General features: G+C 38.2%; 1 protein-coding gene across 9 annotated transcripts in view; it reads left to right on the top strand.

Moving 5' to 3' along the window:
* The window catches only part of BCLAF3 (BCLAF1 and THRAP3 family member 3), a 57,036-nt gene that overhangs the window by 4,156 nt on the left and 40,354 nt on the right, over nucleotides 1-12,526 (top strand). For 8 of the 9 annotated variants that reach the window (XM_040468322.1, XM_040468325.1, XM_040468326.1 and 5 more), the window contains one exon: nucleotides 11,159-11,233. In XM_040468322.1, coding sequence (XP_040324256.1) covers nucleotides 11,193-11,233 — 41 coding nt within the window. In that variant the 5' untranslated portion in view covers nucleotides 11,159-11,192. Of the gene's footprint in view, nucleotides 1-6,769; nucleotides 6,905-11,158; nucleotides 11,234-12,526 lie in introns of all 9 variants that reach the window. The other variant, XM_040468321.1, reaches the window with a different exon arrangement.

Genomic DNA, 12,526 nt, shown 5'->3' with positions numbered 1-12,526 from the left:
TCTCTCAAAATAAATAAACTTAAAAAATATGTTGAGAACAACAAATTTTTCTTTGATCACTACTTTAAATGCATCCCATAGAATCTGATAGGTAGTGCTTTCATTGTCATTCTAGGTGGAAGGGCTTTTCTGTTATATTTGTTAGTAAATTCTAGGGTTTTTGCCTTATGATCAGAGGATATTGTTTGTAATATTTCTGTTTCATGGCAGTTGCTGATGTTTTGTGACCTAATAAATGAGTACTTCTGGTGAATGTGGCATGCGCATGTGAGAAGAAGGTATATTCTCTAGTATGAGACTGTAGAGTTTGATAAATATCTTTAAGATTTACTCTGTTGATTATGCTGTTTAGATCTTCTGTCTCCTTATTTGGGGATCACTGCATCTTCTAATATACCACTGAGAGTGGATAATTAAATCTTGTATTATTAGTGTGTTTCTATCTATATGTTACCTTGCATCTCAAGTAGTTTTTGTTTCATAAAGGTGGTTGCTATGTGATGTTCATATGAATATGTGTATTTTTATGTGTGCTGTCTAAATCATGGATTGTGGCTTTCAGCATTAAAGAGTGTCTTTTCCGGGGGTGCCTGGGTGACTTAGTTGGTTAAGCGTCCGACTCTCGGTTCTTTCTATTTCTGTCCGCCCCGCCCCTCCCCCCCCCCCACACTGTTTCTATGTCTATCAAAATAAATAAAAATAATTTTTTAAGTGTCTTTTTTTTTTTTGGTCACGATGAATGCTTTGGGGCTTGAATTTTGCTTTGCCTGATTCCACAGATGCCACTCTGCTCTCTTTTTATTACCAATTGCCTGGTATACTTTGGCCATCCTTTCATTTTTAATGTTTCAACATCACTTTGTTTTAGATGTGTCATTTGTATAACTCCTTGAGTTTTGTTTTGTGAGCCACATTGAAACTCTTCATTTTAATAGGTGAGTTAAACCCATTCACATTTATTGTTAGGACTAATATATTTTGGCCTCAACTCTATCATAATATTTTGTTATCTTTATTTGCTGTTTCTTTTGCTATGCGGTGTTTTTTCCTCTTGTATTAAAAAAATTGGGGAGTGGTATTTAGGAAGGTTTGTATTTTTGTTCTGATGGTTCATTTTTTGTCCTTGTACCTCTGTAAATGCCCTTACTCCCCTGTTTGTTTATTTAACCTTTTGTGTGTGTGAGAAAAATACATCGTATTCATGAAATCAAAGTAGATTGATGATAGGCATCTGTGAGGGTTTTTATCTACCTCCAGCTCCTCACTGAAGAACTGACTGATCATAGCCACTGCAGCCAAGAGCGTAATGCGTGTTCTGGTCCCCTCAGCTCTGGCTTCCTCTGATCTGCTGATCCCCCTTTTGTTCTGGGAGCTCTGACTTGGTCCTGTTCTGTGCTGAGAGTGTGGCTTCTTTGTTGCAAAGGCTTTCCTGGGATATTGTTTGCATTTGTAAATGCTGGGTTCCTATTTAGTGTGAAATTTTTGTTAGTTGATTTTGTCTTTTTTGGTAGCATCTTTACTGAGATATAATTAACATACCACACAATTCACCCATTTAAAAGTGTACAGTTTGGTGTTTTTTTGGTATACTTAGAGTTGTGCAGCCATCGCCACAGTCCAATTTTGAAACGTATTCATCATCCCCAGAAGAAACCCTGTGTGTATTCTCTCCAGTGCCCTACCGCCCCACCCAGGCAACCACCAGTCCGCTTTCTGTTTCTCTGGATTTGCGTATCTTGGACCTTTTATATAAATGGAATCACACAATATGCAGTCTTTTGTAACTGGCTTCTTTCCCTTAGCGTAACAGTTTCACGATTCCTCCCTGTTTGTCCATGTGTCAGCACTTCATTCCTTTTTATGGTCAAATAATGTTCAGTTGTATGGGTATACCACATTTTGTTTATTCATTTATCTCTAAATGGACAGTGAAATTGTTTCTACTTTTGGCTATTATGACTAATGCTGCTATGAATATTTGTGTATAAGTTTTTGTGTGGACATATATTTTTATTTCTCTTGAGTATATATTTAGGAGTGGAATTGCTGGGTCATATGGTAACTCTTTGTGTTTAATTCTTTGAGGAACTGCCAGACTGTTTTCCCAAACGTCTGCATCATTTATATTCTCCCCAGCAATGTATGTGGGTTCCATATCGCTCCATACTTTCAGCATTTGTTATTATCTGTCTTTGATCATAGCCATCCAGTTGGTGTGAAGTGGTGTCTCATGATTCTGATTTGTATCTTCCCAATGGTTAGTGATGTTGAACATCTTTTCATGTGCTTATTGGGCATTTGTAGATCTTCTCAGGAAAAATGTCAGTTCAGCTCCTTTGCCCGTTTTTAATTGGGTTGTGTTTTATTATTGAATCGTAAGAGGGTTTTTTTGTATGTTCTAGACATAATCCTTTATCAGATATGATTTGTAAAAAGTTTTCTCCCATTTTGTGGGTTGCCTTTTTGCTTTCTTGATAGTATCCTTTACAGTGTAAACATTTTAAATTGTGATGATGCCTGATTTATCTATTTTATCTCAAGTTTATTTTATTTTTATTTTGAGAGAGAATATGAGCAGGGGAGGGGCATAGAGAGAGGGGGAGAGAGAGGATCACAAGAAGGCTCGGTGCTGTCAGTGTGGAGTCCGACGCAGGGCTCGAACCCATGAACCTGTGAGCTTATGACCTGGGCTGAAACCAGGAGTTGGACGCTTAACCGACTGAGCCACCCAGGTGCCCTGTTACCTGTGCTTTTGATGTAATATCCGATCCAATGTCACAAAGATTATTTATCTTTATGTTTTCCTCTTATAGTTTTAGCTCTCACATTTAGGTCTTTGATCCATTTTGAGTTAATTTTTGTATATGGTGTGAGGTAGGGTTGAACTTTATTGTTTTGCTTGTGGATATCCACTTGTCTCAGCACTGTGTGTTGATTTGTGTAGCCCCTTAATATATGATTTATTAGGTTCCCCCCTTCAGTATGCATTAAGCCCATCTATTGCCTATACAGTAATGACCTTTTTACCATTATTTTCTTTTCCTGTCTCTTCTCCCATTTTTTAGTGCAGTTTTTCTACCTTGTCCCAATATGCCACAATTTTACATTAGTCTTTCACCTTCATCCTCATCTTTCTTTTAAAGTCTTATATGTACATTTACATATTTTTTAATGCTCAACATCGGTCCTTTGCTGTCATTTTCTCACTCATAATTTGGTTAGATGAAGCTCATCTTCTAGTAGATTTCTCAGGAAGGGCTAGTTAAATGCAAAAATTCCCTATGTTCTTGTATGCTGAAAACTTTTTTTTTCTATAGCCTTGATATATGAAAGTAATTTGGCTGATAAAAAATCCTTGGTTCACACTTACTTTCATTGATTTTATTTTATTTTTTTATTTTAAATGTTGATCCATCGTTGCTTTGCTTTGTGTGTTAGTTTTGAAATATCTGATGATAGTCTAATTCTTTTGGAATTATCGGTTATTTATTCTTTTTACATAGAGGTCTTGAGGATTTTATCTTTATATTTGAAATCAAATAATTTTTACTAGGCTGTGTTTCAGAATTGATTGTTTTGAGTTAGTTTTCCTAGGTATCTGGTGAACTCTTCATTGTGTAAAGTCAGGTATTTTTCCATTTATGGAAAGTTTTCTTGAATTTTAGTTTAAAATATTAGTTTAATTCCATTGTTTCATTTTCCTTCTAAGAGACTACAGTATTACACATATTATTCCTTCTTTACCTGTCTTCTTTTTCCACTACTTTCTTTCTGACTCGTTCTCTCTCACTCACTTATTGTCATTTTCATTTTTTTGGTTTTCTTGTTTTTCTTCAGTGTCTCTTATTTGAGTTGATTCTCCCTTGGACACCTTGTAATTTATTTTTCACTTCTGAGATAATGTAGTCTTTTTTGCCCATTTTTTCCTCTGAGTTCAGTTAACTTTTTTTTTTTTTTTTTTTTTGTAATTTCACTCTGGGTTTTGATCTGTTTCTGTTCTTAGTTTTTAAATTTCTGATTCAATGTGAGTTTTTTTTTTAATATATCCTTAAATGCTTTTGGATATATTTAATTCTGCTTGGAGTATAGACTTAGAGTTTTTTCTGCTTCATGGTTTTTTGGAGAGGAATTTTCCTCAGTTGAAGAATTCTCTTTTTTAACTTTCTTATAAACACGTGGAAATCATTAGACTTGAAAAATTTTGCAAATCTCATGAGTATGAAATGGTATCTCGTTGTTTTAATTTTATCTTTCTGATTAGGTAGGGTTGTTTATCTTTTCATATTTATTAGACATTTATGTTTCCTTTTTATTGTAAACTCAAAGGGTAGAGCTGCCATTTACTGAGGTGGGACAGAGACTATAGGAGGAGCAGATTTTGGAGGGAGGTCAGGAGTTTGGTCTTGGACATGTTTACAGCATCCAATAGGCTGTTGGATATGTAAGAGTGCAGTACAGAGGATAGGTGAGGGCTGGAGATAGAAATTTGGGGGTTATTAGTTTATGAAGAGTATTTAAAGCCATGAGACTAAATGAGAGTATAGACTGGGGAGAGAGTGTAGACAATGAGAGGTCCGGAGACTGAAGTCATTATTTAGAGGATAACTGGCTTCACTATTTAGGGTTCAGAGTGGTGAAGAGGGAGGTGGGGAGAAACCAGTAAAGGAGACAGAAGGAATTTAAAGGTAGGAGGAAAACCAGGAAAGTATAGTATTCTGGAATTCAAGTGAAGAAAATGTTTCTGGAAGGAAGGTATGATTGACTGGCAAGTGCTGCTGGTAGATTCAGGAGGAGGAGGAGAAATAGCTGTTAGATTTAGTGACATGGATTTCATGATTGATCTTGACTAGAGCAGTTTGGTGCAGTGGTGGATTGGAAGGTGAGATTGGTGAGGGGCCAAGCAAGAATAGGAGAGAAATCAGAGTGACTGTGGTATATAGGCAGCCCTTTGAGAAATTTGGTTATAAATGGAGAAGGAGGATGGTAGTCCCAGGAGGATGTGGTTCTGGAGAGTTGGGAGCTTCACCAAAGGGAAGTTGTATGGTGATGGGAAGGATCTACTGAAGAGGGGAAAATGCTGTGGGAGGAAGAGGAAAATTGCTGGAGTTGGGTCTTTCAGCTTAGTTAGAGGATGTGTCCACTGCTGTTCTGGGAGAGATGGCTTCTTTTCGCACCAGTGTCCTCATCAGCATCTTCCTTGGAGTGAAGGTCTCTGCTGTCCAGTCGTCTTTCTGTGTTCAAGGGCAGATGGGTTCATTCACTGCACCTGGCCCTGTACAATTCACTCTGAAGTAGCAGCATAAACCAATGTATCTACTGTTATTGACATCACCTTCTCCCCAGTAACAAACCCTGCTGGTGTTTAGTCTTTTCTTTCTGTCCGTGAATTTTAGAAGGAAGCTGGTTCCTTTGATGAATTTTGCTAGTCACAAATAAGTTAGTTTAAATCCGAGATTGGCACATTTTTTTTTTTTGCAAAGGACCAAATAGTAAATATTTTAGGCTTGGTGGTCTACATATAGTTGCTATTATATATTCTTCTTCCTTTTTTTAACAACGCTTTAAAAATGTAAAAACCATTCTTAGGTTTTTACTCTATGGTTTAAGTGAACTCTCCTCCTTTCTTATCCATTAAGCTCCTGAGCCCATACTTTTCATTACTAGCTTATGTGCCCTAAGCAATTGCAAGCAAAGTTCACTTTATAAAAGGTTTTATTGAGATATAATTTACAGGTTTAAAGTGTGCAATTCAGTGGTTTTTGGTATGTTCGCAGAGTTGTGCAACCATCTTCATAATATCTGGTTTAATTTCAGAGGGTATTCATTGCCCCAAAGCTAACTTTTTTATAGCTCTGAGGTATGATTTATATGCAATAACATTTTTGAGTGAAGTTTGAATTTTAATAAAGCTAATTTTAATATTATCAAAGGAAAATACCGTTTTTTAATGTTTATTTTGAGAGAGCGAGCGTGAGAGCGTGCGCATGTGGGAAGGTGAGAGAGAGAGAGGGAGAGGGAGAAAGAGAATCCCAAGCAGGCTCTACACTGTCAACACAGAGCCTGATGCGGGGCTTGATCCCACAAACCGTGAGATCATGACTTGAGCCGAAATCAAGAGTTGGATGTTTAACTGACTGAACCACCCAGGTACCCCTCAAAGGAAAATATTCTAAGTAATACTTTTTTTTTTGAGCCCCACAGAATTACTAAATCTTATTTTCTCCCAAGGGACCCCCACCTTTTTCTTTAAGCCATTAGTTCTGTATTCCTTGGACCAACAGCATCCATATCACTTGGGAACTTGCTAGAAGTAAGGCTCACCCTTGGGGTAGGGCCCGGCAATCTGTGTTTTAACCAGCCCTTCAAGTGATTCTGATGCACACTGAAGTTTGAGAGCTGCTACTCTAAATTCTGTTGCTGAGTGGAATTGCTGGGTTATGGCATATGAGCATGTTCAACTTTAAATGGGTACTGTCACCTCCTTCCAAATTGGTTAATGCTCATGTATACTCCCTAGCAGTATATGAGAGTCCTTATTGTTCTACATCCTCACCAACACTCCAGAATGTGCAACTTTAATTTTTTTGTGTGGGTGTGGAATGGTTATGATCTTAATTTGTGTTTACTCAGTTACTAATGAGGTTGATATCATTATGTCCATAGGTAATTTGAGTTTTGTGTTCTATGATATGTTGCTAGGAGTTTTTTGCCTATGAAAATAAATATAGTTATGCAAACAAATAATCACAATGTATTGAAATCATCACAGAATAAACCCGGAATTTCCAAGAAGGAAACTCAGGGGGAAAATAACAAAGTCAAGGAAAGAATCCCAGGGGAGATGCTGGTCAAACAGTCCTGAAAGAAGATTTGTCAAGTGGAGTGAAGGAAGACCATCTGTGTGGTATGGGGAACATGGCCTTATCAGGGAAAAGCAAATAGTGTGGTGTGGTGGGCTAATAGAATATGTGGAGGAAAAGACATACATAAGGCTGTGGAAAGGGTAGGAAACGACTAGATATTTATGTTTTAAGTTTGTTTAATCTTTTATTAATTCCTGGGCATGTGGGTTATAATTAGTTTGGATGGGTGTTTTTCCTTTCCTATTATAAATGGTGATATAAACGTGTTAGTATATTTAGTTGTTTTTTTTCCCTTTTAAATTATTGTCTTAAAATATTAAGTTTAAATTGAAATTATTAGATTAAAAGAAAGTGGGCATGGGGCACCTGGGTGGCTCAGTTGGTTAAGTGTCTGACTCTTGGTTTTGGCTCAGGTCATGATTTCACAGTTCATGAGTTCGAGCCCCACATTGGGCTCTGTGTTCACAGTGTGGAGCCTGCTTGGGATTCTCTCTCCTCCTCTCTCTCTGCCCCTCTCTCACTCACGTGCACTCTCTCTCTCTCAAAATAAATTTTAAAAGATAAAATAAAAGTTAAACATAGAGTTCTTATATGACCCAACAATTTCATGCCTAGGTTTATACTCAAGAGACATGGAAACATGTCTCCATAAAAACTGATACACAGATAGCATTATTATAGCAGCATTATTCATAGTAACCAAAACTATAGAAATAACTCAAATGTCCACTGGGAGAGGAATAAATAAATAAAAGGTGGTACGTTATGCAACTGTAACAAAAATGAAGTACTGATACATGGTAAAACAGGGATGACCCTTGAAAATGTTATGCTAAGGCAAAGAAGCCAATCACAAAAAAAGCACATATTGTATGAGTCCATTTATATGAAAAGTCCAAAATAGGCAAATCCATAGAAACAGAAAGGAGATTAATAGTTGTCAGGGGCTAATCAAAGGAGGAAAGGAATGGGAAGCAACTGCTAATGGGGTTTCTTTCAGAAGGAATGAAATGTTCTAAAAATAGATTGCGGTGTTCTGTATTTCTGTGAAAATACTAAAAAATATTAAATTTTACACTTTAAATGAGTGAATGTATGGTATGCAAATTGTATCTCAAAAAAAATCTTTTTTTTTTTTTTTTTTTTTTCAGAAAAATAAAATGGAGGGGCACCTGTCTGTTTCAGTCAGAAGAGCATGCAACTCTCGATCTCAGGGTCATGAGTTCAAGCCCCACATTGCCTATAGAACTTACTTCAAAAAATTAAAAATAGGGTGCGCCTGGGTGGCTCAGTTGGTTAAGCATCCAACCCTTGATTTCGGCTTAGGTCGTGATCTCACAGTTCATGGGATTGAGCCCCACAATAGGCTCTGGGCTGACAGTGCAAAACCTACCTGGGATTCTCTCTCTCCTCTCTCTGCCCCTCTCCTGCTCTGGGCTCGCTCTCTCTCTCTCTCTCTCTGTCTCTCAAGATAAACATTAAAAACAGTGAAAATAAAAAATAAATAAAATGGGAAAACAGATTACTTTCCAGAAAAATTATGCTTTTTCATCATCACCAGCAATATTTGGTGTCAGCCACCCCCCCCCCCCACCGCCCAACCCTGGGATTTTTATTTTTGTTCCATTTCATAGATACGAACTGATACCCAAAGCTTCCTTAGTTAAGTTATAAACTCCCTCAGTAGAATGTAAGCTCCAGAAGACAGGAATTTTTCTCTATTTCTGTTCATTGCTGGATCCCCAGAACAGTGCCTGGCAAATAATCACTCAGTAATATTTGTTGAAGGAATGCATTTTGATACTTTTAATTAGATAATTTTCCCCTTTACTGTCTTAATTTCATAGTACCTGTGAACCAATTATTCTTACTAGCCTCAATTTCTTTTTGGAAAGAGGCAGTGTATAAATAAATGAATAGAATTGAATGTCCTTTTGATGAGTGATCTGGTTCAAGTCCTTTAACTTTATGTGCTTTTACTTTCTTCTGAAATTCATTATAGCAGTAGTTTGCAAATGTATGACTATGAGGACCCCCTTTTTAAATAAGTGTCCACACAATAGTAGTTGTACTTTTTGTATCAATCAATGGAAAAACTACATACAAGAAGCCATTTATATTTTAACATTTGCCATACTGTCTTCAGAAATTTGCAAAATAGAGGTTATAATATATGAGACATACATTGATTCATTCCATAGCCTGTGCATGGTGGCTCCAATTATTATTCATGGACCCATGGCAGTAATTTTGAAAGCCGCCAGTAGTTTGGGGCCAATAAGGTGGGAACTACTTAATTATAGTATCAGAACTAAGGAGGGGGGCACATGGGTGGCTCAGTTAGTTAAGCATCTGACTTTGGCTCAGGTCATCTCATGGTTCATGAGTTTGAGCCCCGCATTGGGCTCTCTACTGTCAGTATAGAGCCTTCTTCGGATCCTTTGTCTCCCTCCCTCTCTGCCTCTCCCCTGTTCTCTCTATCTCTCTCTTTCTTAAAAATAAATAAACATTAAAAAAAAAAACAACTAAAGATTACTGACATACAAATAGTAGCTACTATAGAAGATTATGTCCTAATCACATATTTTAAAAATTTGGTTCCTAAAGCTATCAACTTCTTTTTTTTTTTTTTAATTTTTTTTTCAACGTTTACTTATTTTTAGGACAGAGAGAGACAGAGCATGAACGGGGGAGGGGTAGAGAGAGAGGGAAACACAGAATCGGAAACAGGCTCCAGGCTCTGAGCCATCAGCCCAGAGCCCGATGCGGGGCTCGAACTCACGGACCGCGAGATCGTGACCTGGCTGAAGTCGGATGCTCAACTGACTGCGCCACCCAGGCGCCCCTATCAACTTCTTTTAAAGCATTAATATTTTAAAAATCAAGTTTCCATGCATTGATTGTTTTACCAAAGAATCAGCAACACACTAAATGTTTAATCATGCTTAAGTTTTGGTATATTTAGTTGAAGTTAGACAGCACTTTAGTACTATAATAAGGTATTTTAATTCTTATTATCCAGCAGTTTAAAAACAGGATATCTCGTCAAGTATTCCTAAACTTTTGTCTGTGCTTGTATGAAGTATTTATGTACATGGTGAAAGACAGGAAGGTAGTAGTGATTCAGATGGAGCAATTCTGGGTATTTCCTCCTTTTGGAACACTTATTTAGCAGTTGCTGTGTGCCAGGCACCATTCTAGGTTCTTTTCATGACTTGACTTGACTCAGGGATCATCAAACTACAGTATATTTGACCTTTGGGGCCTCTTTTTCTGTGGCCCGTGAGCTAAGAATGGTTTTATATTTTTATTTATTTATTTTTCTTTTAATTTTTTTTTCAACGTTTATTTATTTTGGGGACAGAGAGAGACAGAGCATGAACGGGGGAGGGGCAGAGAGAGAGGGAGACACAGAATCGGAAACAGGCTCCAGGCTGTGAGCCATCAGCCCAGAGCCTGACGCGGGGCTCGAACTCACCGACCGCGAGATCGTGACCTGGCTGAAGTCGGATGCTTAACCGACTGCGCCACCCAGGCGCCCCTGGTTTTATATTTTTAAAGAGTTGTTGTATTCGTTATCTATTTTGTTGAAGTTTATTTATTCTGAGAGAAGGGGGGAGGAGCAAAGAAGGGGAGCGAGGATCCCAAGCAGGCTCCATGCTGTCAGTGCAGAGCATGACTCAGGGCTCGATCTCACACCCCAACCATGAGATCATGACCTGAGCTGAAATCAAGAGTCGGATGCTTAACCAACTGAACCACCCAGGTGCCCCAAGAGTTGTTTTAAAAAGAAAACGAAGGGGTGCCTGGGTGGCTCAGTCAGTTAAGCGTCTGACTTCGGCTCGGGTCATGATCTCACAGTTCGTGAGGTCAAGCCCCACATCGGGCTCCATGCCGACAGCTCAGAGCCTGGAGCCTGCTTCAGATTCTGTGTCTTCTTCTCTCTCTGTTCCTCCCCTGCTTGTCCTCTCTCTCTCTCTCAAAAATAAATAAACATTAAAAAAAATTTAAAAAAAAAGAAGACGAAGATGCAGTAAAGACCTTATATGGCCCACAAAGCCTAAAATAGTTACTATCTCGCCCTTTATAGGACAAGTTTGCTGACTCCTAATTTAATTCATTTTATCTCCACAACATTCCAATAAAGTGGGTCCTATTATTATCATCCCTGTTTTACAGATGAGGAAACTGAGGCACAGAGAACTTAAGTAACTTTTTTCTTGGTGGTATTCACTGCTTTTAGAGCAGATTGCAGGCTCTTTCTACAAACTTGCTAATACTGTGTTTCTTTGCAGTGTAAAAAGTAAATAGTGGCTCACATGTCAGAGGATGGCACGGTCACGCTCTAGATCCCCCAGGTGGAAACACAGGTGAGCAGTTCTTAGTTTAGCAGAGTTAGCTTGAGTTTGAGATGTGCTTTGACTTTCAAGTTCAGTAGTACTGTAAGGAACCTATTTTAATAAGCTCATGGGACCTGGTTATTCACAGTAGGTACTTTACAGTGATAAAGGTTGTATTGCTAGGTTCTAAAAGTTGACAGCTTTCTTCAATTATGGATGGCAGCTCAATTAATCCATAATAAGAAATGCAACGGCTACCTCAAGGGAAAGTGAGAAACATCTTCAAGTGTTACATTTTTTGCATCAGTAAATGGTTTAGAACTCTCCAGTGGTTTTTTTGTTTTCATAATCATTATCTCTGAAAAAACTGGGAGTTGGAAAATCAGGAGTTACCTATTTCCTCTTCTTCATGGCAGAATACTTGAGTTTTGAATAACTCAGGTGTAGTTGAACTTTCCTGGTTGGTAGTATCAATAGTATACATATAATTAGATTGGAACGGTTCAACCAGTGTTCATCATATACCTGCTACAGTTTTGGGGCCTCAAAGGCAAATGACATCTCCCGGGACCTCAGCAGGCATGCAGGTCGGCTTGGAGGTTGGCACCATAGTCAGCTATGATACTAGGGGAGAAGTGCAGTGCTACTGACTGGGACAAAGTATTCTGGGTCCATGGAGAGGGAACAATTCTGCTTTTATGGAGGAAGAAAAGGGGATACTAAGTAAGTCTTGATGGAATTTTACCTGGGTCATATAAGGATGGGTAGAATTTCTAAAGGTGGAAAGAAAGAAGAAAAGTATTCCAGTTAAGGAGGGCAACAGGAGCAAAGGCGCCAAGCTAGGAAAGTGACTAGTATATTCTAGGACTTTAAAAAAAGGACCATAATTACATACTTAAAAAGCAGACCAAAACTTTTCATGTTAATACAACTTGGCCATTGTGCTTGTTCATTATGGTTCTATAATGACTTAACAGTTTCCATTCTGTAATTCACAAGACCAAATTGTAACGGGAAGGAGCTTCTGAAAAAAAAGGGAACATGAACATAAACAAGTGAATGATTTCAACATGGAGGGCATCAAAGAGGTTGTTTTGTTTCACCCTTTTGTGATAGGCTGGATGAAGGGGCACAGAAGACTCTGCCAAGCTTAGTGCCTGATTTCTAGATTCCTTCTAAGAACTCTTGGTCAGAAACTGTAAAAGGTCTGATATTTTACCTTACTTGCAAGCTGACACATCAGCCTGCCACGGGCACTGCTGGGTCAGAGACAAAGGCCTGTATTAATCACGGTCCAGCAGGCAACCTGGGCCTCACATGCCC

This window comes from Herpailurus yagouaroundi, unplaced genomic scaffold (genome assembly GCF_014898765.1).
Source record: "Herpailurus yagouaroundi ecotype Mexico unplaced genomic scaffold, PumYag 67690, whole genome shotgun sequence".
Taxonomy (NCBI): domain Eukaryota; kingdom Metazoa; phylum Chordata; class Mammalia; order Carnivora; family Felidae; genus Herpailurus; species Herpailurus yagouaroundi.
The sequence above is the reverse complement of the archived record's forward strand: the minus strand, read 5'-3'. Positions and strand labels throughout refer to the sequence as shown.